Source organism: Carcharhinus amblyrhynchos, chromosome 13 (assembly GCF_965287045.1).
Source record: "Carcharhinus amblyrhynchos chromosome 13, sCarAmb.v2.hapA, whole genome shotgun sequence".
Classification (NCBI taxonomy): Eukaryota; Metazoa; Chordata; class Chondrichthyes; order Carcharhiniformes; family Carcharhinidae; genus Carcharhinus; species Carcharhinus amblyrhynchos.
In genome coordinates, this window is record NC_137336.1 from 51,099,156 (window position 1) to 51,118,052 (window position 18,897).

At 38.7% G+C, this 18,897-nt stretch overlaps 1 protein-coding gene across 2 annotated transcripts in view; it reads left to right on the forward strand.

The window, feature by feature from the left end:
• cpeb4b (cytoplasmic polyadenylation element binding protein 4b) overlaps positions 1 to 18,459 on the forward strand; it is an 87,937-nt gene extending 69,478 nt beyond the window's left edge. For both annotated transcript variants that reach the window (XM_080201681.1, XM_080201682.1), the window contains 4 exons: positions 523 to 641; positions 1,132 to 1,246; positions 11,397 to 11,578; positions 14,388 to 18,459. In XM_080201681.1, the coding sequence (XP_080057807.1) occupies positions 523 to 641; positions 1,132 to 1,246; positions 11,397 to 11,578; positions 14,388 to 14,615 (644 nt within the window). In that variant the 3' untranslated portion in view covers positions 14,616 to 18,459. The remainder of the gene's footprint in view (positions 1 to 522; positions 642 to 1,131; positions 1,247 to 11,396; positions 11,579 to 14,387) is intronic.
• The last annotated feature ends 438 nt before the right edge of the window (positions 18,460 to 18,897 follow it).

The window sequence follows — 18,897 nt, forward strand, 5'->3', positions numbered from 1 at the left end:
TAAATAACATTTTAGTTTAACTATTATTTGTCATAATATTTGGAAGATATACTTTGAAAATGGTATCAAAACATTGTTCTTTCATAATTTCTGTTTTCATATATTAATAGTACCAGGTCCTCTTGCTAGTCTTTCTTCAAGTTTGCCTCAATTCCAGTTTACAGTAGTGACATTAAGGAGGCACGAGGAACAAGATAAATTCAAAATTTTAAACAAAGCGAAAGAAATGGATAGGATTATACATTGGTAAAAAGCTAAAGTAAAATTAAAGCTGAAGTAATAAAAAGATAGAATACGGAAGAGAGAACAGCAGAGGAAAAGGGATTTAGCAAGCTTGGTTAAATTCACATTTCAGTATATTTTATTACTTTAAGGTTAATGCAACAGTGCTCCAAAGCAATTCTCAATATAGCTTTATTGTTCCAATAACTTGTCCCAATAATCATAAAGATAAGACACTAGATGGATGGACAGCAAAACTAATTGACTTGGATGAATTAACCTTTTTGTCTTATTTTGTAGGCTATGCATTTCTGCTGTTTCAGGAGGAAGGTTCTGTGCAAGCTTTAATTGATGCTTGTATTGAAGAGGATGGAAAGCTATACCTTTGTGTGTCAAGTCCAACCATCAAGGATAAACCGGTGAGTAGATATACATTTCATAATAAGTTAAAGTATAATATTGTTGATAGCAATCAGGCAGAGACTAAGATAACATTTTTTTGGTGGCTCTGGTATGTCAAGAACTGTGGCATTAATGCTAGATCTATTTGTTTGACTTCTTTAATAGCATTGCATTAAAATTGTTAGGTACGGAGGAAGGAAAACAAAGCAAAAATTACAAGACGTAGTTTATGTAATTTCATTAAAAATATGAAAAAGGCTAAACTCCAGCGAAAGTATTGGACAGCCATTTGGGGACTTAGCTCAAACTCCAGCACTTCAGTGGATTAATAGAATTTTTTAAGTGAGCAACATTCATGGTCACAACATGAAATGCAAAGCAATGAAAACCACATCAATGAGAACAGAAGTAGATTAGTGTCATCTAAAATTAATGAATAAACCATTAAATCTACCTTATAACTTTTCAAGATTGAGGAATTCTAAATTTATGCATTTTTAAACACAGGTTCAAATACGGCCATGGAATCTCAATGATAGTGATTTTGTAATGGATGGTTCTCAGCCACTTGATCCACGGAAGACTATTTTTGTAGGCGGTGTTCCCAGGCCTCTGAGAGCCGGTAAGTCAATGATCAACAAAATACTCACATTATGTAAAATGTGTTCTGTATTATTATTTAGAATTTGTCAATTTCCCATGGATGTGGAGTTGAATTAAAGAATAGGAATAATTGGACAATGGTGCACAGATCTATTTCATTCTGATTTTAAAGAGGATATGATTACAGTGTGGCATGGACAGTTTCTGTTACTAATGTGGGCAGAATTTATAATGAAAATAGAGAAAGTGCAAATAAATATTGGACTTTAATATATTACAGGATGTACGAAAATGGCTACATATAAAATGTAAAATAATTTTGTTCAAACTCACTTGTATAGTTTGGTCCTGAAGACCAAAATGGGATTATGCTATTCCCTCATTCCTGCAACTGTCATACTTGGCTCCAAAGATATATTTTCAGAATTTGTCACGGTGCTACTTTGAAAGATAAGGTTGGCTTGACGAACATGAATGCAATATGCAAAAACCGAGGTGCGAATTTTATAAAATAACACTTTCTTTGTACTTCAATTACAAAATGGATATTTCCTGAGAATTAATTTCAATCATCAAATAACAGCCAGTGGCTCTCTTGGCACATCTTTAATAATGTTTTGATATTTCCAAGGAACAAATGAGACATTTAGTTGCTATGCATGTAGAATTGTTTGTTAATTTAACTGTTGAATGTGCAATTTCAAACTAAAATTGCTCAATGGATTTTAGAAAAAGCCCAGTATAACAGCTAAAAACCTTAGTATTAAACTTTGTTCTAGATAAACCTAAGCCCGTTTTGATGAGAGAGAACACTCCTCAGGTATGTAAGTGATGCAATATGCATATCAGTTTGTGACCGAATTTTGATGTTGTGTCAACAACTCTGAATACCTGATGGAATGTCCTCAAGAAATTGTGAAAAGCACAAACATACAGCCTAAATATGAATGAAAATGAACTATACTGATCATAAAGGAAAGTGTTAATTGTTAAATTTGTATACAAAAATCAATACCGCACTAACTGAGAAATTAGAGCAAGGATATACTGGCTAAGGAAGCACAAGTGGGAAATTAAAATTGTACAATTTTGAAGCGGCATGGTGACACTGCTGCCTCACAGCGCCAGGGACTTAGATTTGATTCCAGCCTTGGATGGCAGTATTTGTAGAGTTTGCTTGTTCTGTGTGTTTGCGTGTTTTTCTTCCAGGTGCCCCAGTTTCCTCCCACAGTCCAAAGATGTGCAGCCAAGTTAAATTGTCATAAGAACATAAGAAATAGGAGCAGGAGTAGGCCATCTAGCCCTTCGAGCCTGCCCCGCCATTCAATAAGATCATGGCTGATCTGTCGTGGCTCAGTTCCACTTTCCCGCCCTCTCCCCATAACCCTTAATCCCCTTGCCTATCAAAAACCTATCAACCCGCGTCATAAATATATTTAGCGAGGCAGCCTCCACCACTTCAACGGGCAGAGAATTCCAGAGATTCACCACCCTTTGAGTGAAGAAGTTCCTCCTCAACTCCGTTCTAAACTGCCCCCCCCTTTATCTTGAGGCTGTGCCCTCTAGTCCTACTGTCTTTTCTGAACGGGAAGAGCCTCTCCACCTCTATCCTATCCATCCCATTCATCATCTTATATGTCTCAATGAGATCTCCCTTGATTCTTCTAAACTCTAACGAGTACAAGCCTAGTTTATTCAGCCTCTCCTCATAGTTCAACCCCCTCAACTCCGGTATCAGCCTAGTAAACCTCCTCTGCACTCCCTCCAAGGCCAAAATATCCTTGCGTAAGTGCGGCGACCAACACTGCACACAGTAGTCCAGCTGCGGCCTCACCAGTGCCGTGTACAGTTGCAGCAAGACCTCCCTACTTTTATATTCAATCCCCCTCGCTATGAAGGCCAGCATCCCATTTGCTTTCCTGACCACCTGCTGCACCTGCAAGCTGGGTTTTTGCGACTCATGCACAATGACCCCGAGGTCCCTCTGCACCGTCGCCTCCTGCAGTTTTTCTCCACGTAAGTAATAATCCTTCCTACCATTATTCCTACCAAAGTGGACAAATTCACACTTGCCAACATTAAATTCCATTTGCCATTTCCTGGCCCATTCGCCCAGCCTATCTAGATCCTTCTGCAGACTTTCCACACCCTCCGCACAATTTGCCGTTCCACCAATCTTGGTGTCATCAGCAAATTTCGACACCATACACTCAGTTCCCTCCTCCAGATCATCTATATAAATAGTAAATAGCTGAGGCCCCAGCACCGATCCCTGGGGCACTCCACTAGTCACCAAACGCCAATCCGAATAGCACCCATTGACCCCCACTCTCTGCCTCCTATTTGACAGCCAATCCCCTATCTACGCTAACATCCTACCCCCAACTCCATGCCCCCTAACCTTCTGTAATAACCTCTTGTGCGGCACCTTATCAAACGCTTTCTGAAAATCAAGAAACACCACATCCACCGGCTCTCCTCTATCCACCGCCCTAGACACATCCTCATAGAACTCCAATAAATTCGTCAGACACGACTTCCCCTTAACGAAACCGTGTTGTGTCTGCTCTATCAAACAATTCTCCTCAAGATGCCTCGCTATTTTCTCCTTGATCACGGATTCTAACATTTTACCTACAACAAACGTTAAACTAACCGGCCTATAATTCCCTGCCTTTGCCTGCCACCCTTCTTAAACAACGGCGTAACATTAGCCGTTTTCCAATCTTCCGGCACTTCCCCGGAATCCAGCGAGGTTTGGAAAATAATCATCAAGGCATCCACTATCACCTCTGCCATTTCTTTCAGAACCCTTGGATGCATTCCATCCGGTCCTGGGGACTTGTCCACAATCGGTCCCTCCAGTCTGTCGAACACTGCCTCTGTAGTAACAATAATGTCCCTTATGTCCAAGGATGTGTAGGTTAGGTGGATTAGCTACAGGTAAATGCATGGGGTTACGCAGACAGGAAGGGCGATGAGCCTGGGTAAGATGCTCTTCGGAGAGTCAGTGCAGACTCAATGGGCTGAATGGCCTCATTCTTTGCTATATGAATTCTATGAAATTATAATATACTATATACTATGATTGGAGCGTGAATGCATGATAGGAAGAAATTTCAACAGACCCAGTCACATGGTTGCAATCCCAACTGCTCCCTTATGTTTGAACACTTGCAAATAAACTGAGCTGGCAACCTAGAATAACGGATGGATTTCATCCAGATATTGTACAGCTCCTCTCTTATGCAGAAATTACTTTAGGAAAAAATTCCATTGTTTTTCTCTAAGTGCTCACCAGCTGCACAACCAGCTTTTCTCTTTATTTTCCAGCATTTAATTAAAAGAAATCCTGTGGCGTGTCTCATCCCGGCAGGACGAGACCTGATAGAGCTGACAACATCAGCTCTCTAGAGATCAGAGCGCACTCTTAGAAAAAAATCTCTCCCCCACCCAGTGCCAGGCCTTGTCCCTCTCCCCTTGCGGACTGTACTTATCTGGCCTCACTCCTCTGAGAGGAACTGCCTAGAGCTACCTCTACCTCTACCTCTAGCACTTCCTGCTGCACTCTAAAGTTGTGCCTCTCACCCGGTACTACTCCATTTAAATGTGTATAAAGACCTGCTGAGATGAATGTATCTGTACTAGTGGACAGTACACATGTACATGTTCAGAGATTTCAGACAGTTTAGTGAGACTTAGCTGAATTGTTACTAAGAAACGTTAGACTGAAAAATCCTATTCTAACTCCTGATTATGTACAGAACTGACCTCCACTTACTCATGTTAACCTCACATCTTCTGATCCAACTACCACCTCATCTGACCACCTGACTACCCCTCACCATCCAACTACCTGCCCAACATGATCTGACTAGCCTTCAACCTCATTTCCCTCCTGATCCAACCAGGCTATTCCCAACCCACCCTTGCATATCCACAACATTCATTTGTTTGCATGCTCCCCCATTTACTAGCATTCACACTGGACATTTAAACTTACCATGCAGATGCTAGTATCATTTCTGCCTCACACCCATCCCCAGATGACAAATGCCACTTTGTGAAAGTTCCAAGCCAACAAATTGAATGGTGCAGGAGTATTTTAATAATCCATTCCCAAGTGTGTCCCTGACACGTCCAGCAATTATTTATTCGCAGGTGCCCTTAAAAAGGGAGTGCAGAGCCTTCTTATTGAACCACTGCAGTCCAGCGGGTGAGGCTATTTCTGTAATGTTGTCTAAGGAGTTCTAAGACTTGTCCGAGTGACAATGAAGGAATGGCAGTATGTATCCATGCCTGGAGAAGAATCTGAAGCAGTCGTTTTCCCATGGGCTTACCCTCTTGTTCTTCATGGTGATTGTAGAGGTTTTAGTTGGGGACAATTATCAAGCAAACTTTGGCTAGTTGCTGCATTGCACAGTATGTAACCACAATGTGGCAGTGGTGGAAGAAGTAGATATTTGATGTCCTGTTGGGCCACTGATTACGTGGACTGCTTTGTCCTGAGTGTTAATTATTGGTGTCAAGGTTCTGGAGTGATGTTACATCTGCACACTTCCAGGCAAGTGGAAAGTATTTCATCACACTCTTGATTTGTGCCTCGTATGTGGCAGAGGGATTTTGATGAGATCAGGACGTAAGTCATTTCCCACAGAATGCCCTGTCTCTATTAAATGTGGCTGACCTGATTGAATTTCAGGTCAAGTTATTAATAAATGAGCTTTTAACAATGGTGATGCCATTGAATGTCTTGGGGAGGCGATTGAGACTCTCTTCTTGGAGATGATGGTCCTGACTTACCTAGATGAATATCACAGGTATTTGCTTATTATACTACTATCTACAACAGCAGTGACAATTGTAGTGAAGTCATCCACATAGCCCAAAAGGCATCTAATATGAATGTTCCCACTATGGTCTAAACTCCACATTGCATTTATTTCAGTTCACTTCAATAATAGATACAGGCAACCACAAGGAGTGGACTTCAATACCTGAAAGACCCACTGTTCTGTGTGTTATTGGAAATCGGCCATCAGCTGTGCACTTCCTTGAGTAGTACAGAAGAATCTGGGTTGGCACTAACTATTAACAGTTGTATGCCATAGTCTCGGAGATGACTAACACCATTAATGACAACATCTCCATAGTCTCGGAGATGACTAACTCACCATTAATGACAACTTGAAATAGAAGACTGCTTTGTAAGGCAGTTGCGCAAACAGCACAGAGATGCTTGTGAAACAATCAAGGCAAATGCACCCACAAAACACATGATATAATTGAATAAAACATATTCATTGGTGCTATACTTTGCAGTCTGTGGTTACTTCATTGTGCAGAAAATAAAACCTTATTTTTCAAATGAAAAACGAAATGTTTGATGCATGAGCGATGTCCATTGTGAATTCCTAGGTGGGCTCAGTGGTAGAAAACCTATGAGCAGTACTCCTGGTAATGTATTACTGATGCTGAGTGCCTTTTATTCCTGTAGACCAAATTATACACCTTAGTCACAGCCTCCATGAGCCTGAGCCGTCTCCTGTAGTATCCTGTCCCCCAAACAATACCCAGTAACTAACCTTATTGTCGCCTCCTTCCACTTCTTGTTTTCCTTTGGCAGCTACCTAGCAGTGTCTTATCAGAAGAAAACCATGCATGCTGTTCGTTTAAATTAACTGATACCAGACTTCAGTAAAATAACAATGTTTTGGTGTGACTGTGACTATAGAATGTTGCTTGAGTTTATAATTGATAACAAGCAAGATCTTAACCATTGAAAAGCTGTCCCTGTCACATTCTGTTAACTTGATCTAATTGATTTTTAAGGGAATAGGACTATTGAATGCCGCTGAAAATGTTTTGTCATGACATCTTTTACTCTTGTTAAAATTATCAAATGGAAAAACATGGTTGTTAAATGCTGATTTCTGTGGAACTTTGCCTGCCAAAGCACACATTTAACAATTGTTGGATGCTCTCCCTACATCTTCGGTTCATTAATTTAAATAAATGGAAAATTGTGAGGTTAAATGGAAATTGCTGTTATGTGCTCCTGACACACACAGCTTGGTGGGAGCAGGTGGCAAGTAAATCGACCCTTATCTCCAAAGTTTTAAAATCATTTTCTGCTACATAATTGTTGCAATAGTAGTGTATGTAATATGTATCATAAAAGTGGTGATCACAAATTACATGTTTGAAAAACAACTTAAGAGTAAACACTTATATACAATATTTGAAATAGAAAAACATATCAAAGTGCTTCACAGCTGGTGATTAGCCAAAAAAAGTCAAGCCAGGAAGAAGATATTAGAAGAGGTGAATAAAGGCTTTATCAAAGATTAATTTTAAGGAGGGTTTTAAGTGAGAAAAGTGGAGATGTTTAGGGAGAGAATTCTAGAGCAGAGGTGTTGGAAGATCAAAGGCATAGCCATCCAAGTTAAGGGGAAATGAGCAGGGAAAGTGAGAGGCCAAAGTCTGAAGAAGAAACCCAAGAGGCTTGAAGGATGTGACCATAACTAGATTTAAACACAAAAATGAAAATATTCAATTTGATGCCAGTGTTGATCAGTAAAGATGTAGATTGTATTGTGTGATAGTGTATGGACTGCACTTTCTTGATAAACTGCTGTTTACAGAGAAAATGGAGGATTGACTAATAAAACATTTGCATGTTCAAATTTATGGTTAACAAAGGTTGGATGAGGGTCTTAGCAGCAAAGGATTGCCTCTACCCACCATTGGCAGGCAGGTACTAAACCTAAACTCTACAATTCTCGCTCAACCACTCCCACCTGTCTTCCTTTCCATCTTCCTCTTTTCCATATAGATGCTACTTAACGCCAGGGGAAAAAAATTAAATATTCAATATTTCCTTTGGTCAGCATCCATTTTTGCTTGATTTCTTGGTCAAGTATCTTGGCTCAGCTTTTTTGTGTTGAAGATTCTATATAAATCCCCCAAATTGTTCCCTGCACGCTATAGTTTATTTCTCCTCATTCAGTTTCCTGAACTCAGAAGTAACCAGAAACAAACAAAATGATAACCAAGGTGATCACCAGAATACTTAGTAATCTACTGCTACAGTTGACATCAAAATGGCATCCGTAACTCTTCTATCCTCAATCAAATAATTATGCAGCTGTCTTATGATTCTTGTCTTAACTAAGAGTGAGGTAGTGACAACCCGGCTGGAGAATCCTTTATGTACTTGTTAGTGATTAGCTTTCTTGTGCATTGTTATTTGCTATTACAATATTATGTGTTTGGCCACTAAATACGCAGAGGTGGTTCCAATATCACTTTGTTTTTATTGATGCATAAATGTCAAGTGGGGCTTTACTTTTTCAGGATGTCGTACTCTCAAGACAATGGCATTCCCACTGGAAAACAAAGCATGAGTGTAGTTTCATAGATAACAACTTATGGATAAATAGAGAAACCGAAGTATTCAAATACATAGCTCCTTGAAAAGTGCAATTATAGTGAAGACATTAGAAAACTTACAGGCTGGGCAGTTAAGTGGCAACTGAAGCTTAGCATAGTCTAATGTGACGTGAGGGACTTGGTTAAAACAAAAAGACAAATATCACCTACACCTTAAAAAAAATCATAGGGTCAAAGGCACCGAGGGATTTGGGTGAACAAATAATTAAAAACCAATCACAGGTCAACAAAGCAATCAAAAATGCAAACAAAACATTGAGTTATTTCTAGGGGTGAAGTATTTACAAGTTTTTTTTTTAAGACATTGGCCAGGCCACACTTAAGAGTACTGTGCACAATTACAAGAAAAAAGGGGCATTTGAGGAAGTGTGAAAAAGATTTGCAAAAATGGTATCAGAACAGAGAGACTACAGCTACTGGAGAGCATTGGACAGGTTGGAGCTTTTTTCTAAGCAACCTTGAAGAAGGCCCAATAGATTTTTGACAGCATACGTATATGTATACTTTTTAAATCAGATGAGACATTTAGTCAGATAATCAAAACTTAGTCAAAGAAGTAGATTTTAAGGAATATCTTAAAAGGAAGAAAGTGAGATGCAGAGGTATAGGGAAAGTATTCTGGAACTTGGGCCAGGGCAACTGAAAGTGTGGCTAGCAGTAGTGGAGCAGGTAACTTGATGGCCATGTATACAAGGTAGTTTTTCTAGTAAATCTAACACAAAAATGAAAAGAAGCTTCTTTACTCAGTGGTTAAAATGTGGCACTTGTAATGATAGAAATTAGTTGAGATTAATAGTTCAGCTGCTTTCAAAGGAAGCTTTATGCATATATAAGGGAAATAGGAATAGAAAGATTTGTTGAAAGGCAGAATGAAACGGATGGAATGGGAAGAAGCTCATAAGATATAATAAACAAGTTGCGCCAAATGACCTATTTCTATTCTGTACATTTTATGTAATCATATAAATAGCATTTTGGATTTTATAAATAGGGCATAGAAAACAGGAGTAAAGTAGTAATAAATTTGTGCAAGTCAAAGGTTAGGCCATATATGGGGCTGGATTTAATGCTTTCCCACTAGCAGAATTCAAGGTGATGCAAAGGATTCCTTCATCCAGCAGGAGACTGACCTGCTGCCTTCCCACCCAATTCTGTCCCACCACAGTTATACCAGCGGTGAGGGTGGTGTTGGTTACCTACCCTCTCTCCAGTGGCATAATTGAAATTCTTAAGACAGTAATTAATGCCCATTTAAGGCTGCCTCCTGCCAATTATGAAAATTAAACAGTAGCAGGAAAGGCCCATACCAAGAGCGAGATTTTTCCCAAGAAATCAGTCCGGCAGAGGAAAACAGGATGTTTTCCCATCCATTTTTTGGGCAAGCTGAATTTCATGAATTTATGACATTCTGTGCAATACAGAGGCCTTTAGGTGATTCACGCCAGCAAGGAGAGGGAGCGGCGAGGGGCGGGGGGTAGAGCCTACACCAGCTGGAGAGACGAGCAGCAGTGTGCCAATCTCCCAGTATGGTCTCCTCACATGGCCGGCCCTGGCTCCCAATCACCAGCCCCAACACTACCCCCCACTCCCTGATGCTGAGTTACGCTTCTACCCCACACGCACACGCACACACACACATGGAGCCTCAATGGTCTCCGGTCCCATTGCTGGGAACCAGTTGTGACAGCTGCTGGTATGAACCTCCGTTGGTGAGGTCGAAAACCTAACTGAGCTTGGACAATAGAATCCCAGGCTCGCTAAACAGATTTAAATCAACCACTGAATATTAAAATCACCCTAGGTGCTAGGTTGATTACGTCAATAAAAGTGGCCAAGGAAGATCATGACCGGTGATTCCCACTTTTTGTTGCTTGACCAGCATAGCAGGGTGGGAAGATCATGCCCAAGAGTCCAGCCAAGTAGATTATCCTGAGTGGGCAGTTGCCTCAGAATATGATAAGTAAATAAATACTTGAAGGAGAGGAAGATATGGGGAGGAAAAAAAAACAGGTTGCCAATTATTTTGGGGGAAAAACAGCATCGTTAAGATGGGTTAGGTGTTTCCTTCAGTGTTACAAATGCTAAGTTTCTGTAGAATCTCACTTTACAGAATTCAAAGTCTGTATCATTTAACTGTAAAATCAGGTCTGTATTGGACAACTATAGATGCAATAGGTGCTTCCACTGCAATATTGGTAAATTGTAATTTATAGATCTAGTTTTATGTTAGCTGACTGGGATAGGATCTCCTTATATTGCTGTCAGAATGACTGTTATGTTGATGTGTCAGGCAAGATGCTAGGATTAACCTGAGTGACCTGAGGCTGGGGGAAAATATGCCAGAATTCTTGTGTCTGTTTGGTATTAGATGACTTCTACATAAATTCATGCCTGTGTGGATGTCCAAGGAGGATACAAATCATAATATGTTATGATAAATGTTCAGAGTTAAATACATTAAATACATTTATCATCCAGGATCTTTTATGAAGAATACTATTCCCCTGACAAGATTTCACTAAATTGATCCACAGCTGGTATTAGGTTTAGGTGGTAACTATAGTGAAAATTTCAAGTCACATAAATTAACAAAATAAAATCAGTATAATAATTTTAATTCTTTCATAAAATTCAATTCATTCATTTGTATAAGTACACTGATGCACTAATATTTGTAACTGTTTAGCTTACTTTATTGTCACAATTTTTGCATGCAGTGGAACTGGCGATGATCATGGATCGGCTCTATGGTGGAGTATGCTATGCTGGCATTGACACTGACCCTGAGCTGAAGTACCCAAAAGGTGCAGGGCGTGTGGCTTTTTCAAACCAACAAAGCTATATTGCTGCTATCAGTGCTCGCTTTGTCCAGTTACAGCATGGAGACATTGATAAACGGGTAAGTGTTGATTGGTGCACAGTTTATGTAGATACGTTCAAAGAACACTCGTTCTCAATGGAAATGGATCAGGAGAAACATAAAGTGGGCTGCTGACTTGCTTTTGCAATGTTTATACTAACCTACAAGATTTAGGATTTACCCCAACTTTTGCTCCTCAAAAAAAATTATTTATTGTTTTAATCATTTTTACATTTAAATGAAAATCTAAAGTTTGATTGTTTTTTTGCTGGAAAATTTTAGCTAGCTTTGGCTATGGAAAAATCGTTGGTGTAGCTGTCTATATTTGGTTCTATTTGTCTTTGAAAATATTTTGAAATTGTTTCACTTTTCACACAATTTAAGACCACAGTGAATGTTGAAAGCTAATAGTGGTGCTTGAATAATTGCTGAAATTTAATCTGTTTCAACTTCTACCTTCTATTCCAAGTACTGATTAGTGTTGTTTGTTTTTCTCTAATTTAAGACAGCACTTCTTCTGTTTCTGGGATTTTGCTCTTTAAGCATTGATTGTCATATTTGTCTACATAAATAAAATGATGTGCATGCTGGAAATCAGAAATTAAAATATAAAGTGATGTAAATACTCAGCAGGTCAGGCAGCATCAGGACAGAGGGAAGCAGAGTTAACATTTTCAGGTCAATGACTTGCATCAATACTACTCCTGATTAAACACCTACAACCTGAATCAGTAGGCTGGATTTTCTCTGTGGGAGCAGAAAATGGAAGTTGGGACTCTTTCCAAATCCTGAGGCCGCACTCGGGATGAAACAGTCACTCATTAGTGTTAGCATGGAGACAATTAAAAGCAATGAGTAGGATGGCAAAGCTGGAGAGACAATCAGAGGCCTTACATCTTGAGAGGAATAGCAAGCTGTGATGGTGGCTGAATAACAGAGGTTGGAATCATAGAACATAGAACACTACAGCACAAACGGGCCCTTCGGCCCACAAGTTGCGCCGATCACATCAACACCTACCAACCTACAGACCTATCTATAACCCTCAATCTCATTAAACCCCATATACTCATCCAGAAGTCTTTTAAAAGACCCCAGCGAGTTTGCCTCCACCACCACTGACGGCAGCCGATTCCATTCACTCACCACCCTCTGAGTGAAAAACTTACCCCTAACATCACTTCTGAACTTCCCTCCCTGCACCTTAAATCTGTGTCCTCTCGTAGCAACCATTTCAACCCGGGGAAATAGCCTCTGAGAGTCCACCCTATCTATTCCTCTCAACATTTTGTAAACTTCTATCAGGTCGCCTCTCAACTTTCGTCTCTCCAGGGAAAAGAGTCCCAGCTCCCTCAACCTAACTTCATAAGGCATGCCTCCCAGTCCAGGCAACATCCTTGTAAATCTCCTCTGTACCCTCTCAATAGCTTCTACATCTTTCCTATAGTGAGGCGACCAGAACTGCGCACAATACTCTAAATGAGGCCTGACAAGGGTCTTATAAAGTTGCAGCATTACCTCCCGACTCCTAAACTCAATCCCTCAATTAATGAAGGCCAGTACACCATACGCCTTCTTGACCACCTCCTCCACCTGCGAGGCCGATTTAAGAGTCCTGTGGACCCGGACCCCAAGATCCTTCTGCTCTTCAACACTACTCAGACTTCTGCCCTTGATAGTGTACTCGTTCATCCCGTTGGTTCTGCCAAAATGGACGACTACACATTTATCCGCATTGAAGTCCATCTGCCACTTCTCCGCCCAGTCCTGCATCCTATCTATGTCTTGCTGCAACTTTTGCCATCCTTCCAGACCATCCACAACACCACCGACCTTAGTGTCATCAGTGAACTTACTTACCCATCCCTCCACTTCCTCATCCAGGTCATTTATGAAAATGACAAACAACAAGGGTCCCAGAACAGATCCTTGAGGCACTCCGCTGGTGACTGACCTCCATTCAGAAAAAGCCCCATCCACAACCACTCTCTGCCTTCTGCAGGCAAGCCAGTTCTGAATCCACAAGGCCAAAGGCCCTTGGATCCCATGCCCTCTCACCTTCTCAAGAAGTCTTGCATGGGGGACCTTATCAAACGCCTTGCTGAATCATCTTTTTTTTAAACTCTTATTTTAAAAATGGTTCTTACTGCAAGATAGTGATATATGGGAAGGAGCCCTCTATGGGGAATCCATGTGACTGCTCTCACACACAGGTAGGCATGGAGGCCTACTAGACCTGATCTGCTGGTAGGACCACCTCCAAGCAGTTGAAGTGCCTTCACCAGTGCAGAAGTCTGAAGACTGACTGGAAAATTCCAGTTAGCCTTTTATTGGATAAAAGACTCTTAAGGAGTCTAATCAGCTATCTGCTACACAAAGGTGGATAGCAGTGCTGACCCCACCACTTCTAAGATGGCACAAACAGCATTGGGAAACCAACTCGTGGCTAGTGACTTTAGTTTCAGCCCCATCCATCTTTATGCCTGTGCCTAGGCTGAGCCTGAAAATTCAGTCCATTAACTCTGTTTATCTCTCCAAAGATGGCTGTCTGACCGACAGTATTTTCTGTATTTACTTCAAAAAAAATGTTGTTTATAAGTACTTTTGGAGACCTTTAGTTTGTGATTATGTAAATCTAAAATCTTCTAATTATTTTCTTCCTTATTTTAATTGATAAAAAGAACAGGATGAAAAGGATACAATCTTTTAGTTCTCATGAGCAGAATGTTGTGCAGATCTGGAAGTAGTTTCAAAGAATGCATGTAACAGCCCGAAAGTTTGTTGTGCTTTTGCTTGTGTACCATTTATCTCTTCAAAAAATAATGGGAGTCTTCTGTTAATTTTTTAGGTGGAAGTGAAGCCATATGTCCTTGATGATCAGTTGTGTGATGAATGCCAGGGTACCCGTTGTGGTGGGAAATTTGCACCATTCTTCTGTGCCAATGTCACATGTCTGCAGTATTACTGTGAATACTGCTGGGCTGCCATACATTCTCGTGCTGGGAGAGAGTTCCACAAGCCACTTGTGAAAGAAGGAGGAGACCGTCCACGCCAGGTTCCCTTTCGCTGGAATTAAAAGAGATAATTAAATATGATTTTAGTGGCATGATAAGAGTGTTCTAGGGCTGCAGACACCAGACGAGCTAGGAAAAATAAATAAGTGCATTCTTCTACTGCCTCATCCCAGATTTCAAAATGTATGTTTCAAAACTTCACTTCAAAACAATTTGGTTAAGCTAAACTCTAGTTTCAATGTTTTCTGTACACATCGACTGACTTGTGATAACACTGGATATTTGATCCTTATCTTAATGGAATAATACAGATTCAGTCAGTGTACAGGGTTGATATTTCTGGGTCATGTACTTGCACAGCTTGGTGCTGTACTTGATGGGAAATGTCATATTGAGGAAATTGTGTGCTAGGGAGCCACTTTAAGCACCATTATTAGCTGTATGGACAGAATCTAAAATTAACGTGAAGTTATACTGCAAGCCCTTCTGTGTTTGGGTTTTCAATTAAATTGTATCTAAAGTAGGGGAATAGCACTGTGTAGGAAGTAAGAAAACTTGGATTTGCCCTCAAACAATATGAAACCCAAATGTTTTTTTTTCAAAATTGGGTCAGTGTGGTTTTAAAAAGTTGTTTCTAACACACTACAGGCTTTACTAACAAGTATATGGGGTAAATGCTTTTGGTGCTTCCCCATCTCTTCGCCACCACCCCAAAATAAACAATATAAGACAAAGGGGTTTAGATTGCTGCTATGGTTGAAGTGTGCACTTATTTCAGAAATGGAGAAACCACAATTTGAAGATCTACCGCCCCTAAAAGTTTACCAAAGTTGTTGAGATTGACACAAATCTAATTGTAGAGAGGCATTTTCCTTGCTGGAAGAGATTTTATACCTTTATTTTTTTGATGTTGCTATTTACAAAGTCGACTTGATCTACTAATATATTGTCATGTGTCAGCTTTTGCTCTCCATTTTGACACACAAAAAGTAATACCTCAATTGTAGCCTTGATTTATATTTTTTTATTTTTAGTGATGCTATTTAATTGCAAGAGACAATAGGAGCCTTGCTGCTGTTTAGATGGTATGATAAGATGCCATTTCTTTTCCAGTAAAATGGGAATTAAAAATAACAAAGAAAAAGGCTACAATGCAACACAACTAGATGTAGCACAGGCTATGGCTTCAGCTGCCTAAGATTTTTTTATTTTATTTTTTATGTGGAATAGTATGAATGATTGAATGTTTACTTGTACACCTGTTTTGCATGCACTATATATTCATACATTTTCCCATTATCTACAGTACTTATATTCTGCCTATAGATTTTTTGTTTAAAAAGTTACATTTTGAAAATGTAAATGGCATAGAACAAATGAAACACCGAAATTTGTTTGACAGTGCCAAGGTGCATGTTTCTGTGTTACTGTAGGTTAGCATGTGGTGTCACAACACTATAAGTGTGTACTATGCAGGTTGGCTTTAAGTGGTACTGCCCTTGCAATGGCGATGTAGGCGCTGGACTGCATTGAAGGAGTTATCTCCTTGTGATTTATTGCGTGATTCAGCCAAAGGTGGTTATGCATTCGTGTGTGATTTTTAAAAAATTATATATGTGAAAGGTTATTGCTCCTTACTCTTGCTATTTTTTTCTGATACAGTGCATAGCATCTTCAAACTCCTGCAAACCAAAGACTGGATTATTCACTGCTAACTGCTGACTTGTGACCCACAAGTAACACCCTGATAATAGCAGTGTGACTATTCCTTTGAAGTAAGAGGGTTAAAAGAATTAACCCTAGTCAAAATGGAGACATTTGCTGTTAAATGATCAAATTTAAAAAGTTTGAATTTGATCTATGTTTTGACCATAGTGGTGACAAACTAACAGCAGCAGAGAGTTGTGAGGGTGCTTACCTTTTAGCTCGTCAGGGATTTACTGTTAAGTAAAGAATATGTAATTCTTAGTGGCAATCTTTAAGCTATAGAAAGTGTTGATTATCATCCTTTCTTGCTGTACTGGTTGTGCTGTTGTGCCATTCCTGCCCAATTCTGATGTTTGTAGGTGTAGTGAATTAACATTTTTGAAATTTGACACTGAAAGATAACTTTTCTACTAGTTAACTCCCTTTTTACGTAGCATAATCTGCCTTTAAACTTTTTGGTATGTTGTTTCTCTAGCTGGCTCTTTGTTCCCCTTTTCTTTTTATATACATATATCAACATTTGTTATGCACTACTTTTGTATATCTTGTTTTTTCCAACAGTTAATATTTTTAAGATCACTTTTTCACTGATCGCATCTCTTTTGCAATACCTCGATTTTTCATAATCTAAAGAGAGATGAATAGTTTTTCTATGTTTATTCAAAGATTTGCACATATAGTTAACTTAATTGTGCAAAGAAATGAGTTGAAGCAATCAGTTTTGTTTTCATTTTCTTTTCTTTTTTTCCTTTAACATTTGAAGGCAAAGAGAACTTTGAATATCATGAATGTTAGGGATCAGCAATGCTGTTTAAACTGCAGAGTCAGAAAAAACCTATAGTCATAGAAAGTCTAACCCTTCCAGCTCCAGGTGTTGATGTTGTTCATAAGTCTGAAGTAATGATACAGTAGATATTAGAACCTGATTGCAATCTCAGCCCAATCCCCATTGTTTAAATGTGGATTCTAGTTTCTTCCAATCGTACACTGTATTTTCAACTAATATTCTTTGAAAATATTCAGATAAGACTCTTTCTCGCAGTTCCTGTATCTATGGTACAGTAGCTGACCTGGCACAATTACAACACAAAATGCACACAGAACAATTAGCAGTAAACTTTGACATACAGATTCTTAGGTGTTTGATGGTTTTAAAAAAATATATACCTGTTTTTAATGGATAAAACCAGGTTGAACTGCCATCGAGTTACCTCAATTCTAGATAGTGTGCAAGGCTGAAATGATTAAGAAAATAAAAGCATGCATGTAAACAAAAAGAAACAAAATATGTAAACTTCGAAACTTACTTGTTTATTGTGTGTTGTAAAGTTGTTTACAAAGGTTAAATTTCATTTCTCACTTGCCCATAGCATGGCAAATATATCCTCATACACAGACCTCTGCAGAATGCATGATTTTAAATCTGATCTTGTGGTTCAAGAAGGAAAGGATTTTATGAATGCCATTGGAAGGACTTGATAATTTATTCTTTGTGTCTGGATTTTAAGAATTTCTTACAAAGTTACAGAAGACTTGAATGTGGTGAATTGTGGAAAGTTAATGTCATATTGTTATGTGCAATACTTTTTTTCTAACTTCTGAAAAAACTTTACAGTGTAAACCTTTAATGCGATTTTTTTTAATTGCAAACATTCAGATTAATATGTTGTCCACAATGTCATTTTCTACTGTTATTATATTCCCTTTTATCTTACTGATATTTGTAAATTCAGAATATGATCTTTGTACTAATATAAATAATTGAAGTTATTTTTAGATATGGACTAAAGAAAAAATGTGCTTGTTTGCTTATTTTTGTTACCTTACTTTAAAAAGTAGCAAAGACTACTTTTCTCAGCAGCATTATAATAATTGGGTCAATATCCTGTCCAGCATTTTATTTTTTGGTATTTTAAATTGAAATGTATAATTAGTTTTTTATCATTTTGACCATTCAGATTTTTTATGTTGTAATATTTTTTGAATGTGCAGCTTTTTTAATATTTTAAAATGTCTAGTTTTTATTGAAAGCTTATGTATTCAACACTGTATGGCAAATATTCATAAAGAAAGAATAGTTATTTGTGGAAGTCAGCCATCAGTGGTATGTCCCTGTGGCTGAATTCCTTGTGCTTTTCACTGTGTTTGGGGAGGTTGTAGTGATGATTAACAATTTTAAATAAAGGAAACTCATTTTTATTAATATTTGTTCACTTTTTTGAGTTGATACTTTATGTACCCCTCTATTAAATTATTTGATACAAAAATGCCCCTTTCTACAGCTTGTTTGTTGAAGTGGTAGTAAAACATAATGTTGTTAAAGTTTTATGCCAACTATTTATAACGCTCAATAATTTTAAAATATTTGTAATGTGAAATGTTGAATGATTAAAGTGTTTCAATGTACTGTAAATGTCTGAGCTTTATACTAACACTGGTCTGCAACTTATTTTTCATTTCTTTATTTGCTTTGAATAGATAGCTAACCATTGCCTATACTGCTTCTATGTACTGCATCTTGAAATGTACCCAATACAGTATTCTTGTTTTTATTGAAGGTCGTCTTAGTGTTCCTGCCTGTCTCTCTTGTAATCTTTAAAGTGGTTTTAGAGCCAAGTCTAAGATGAATTATTGCAG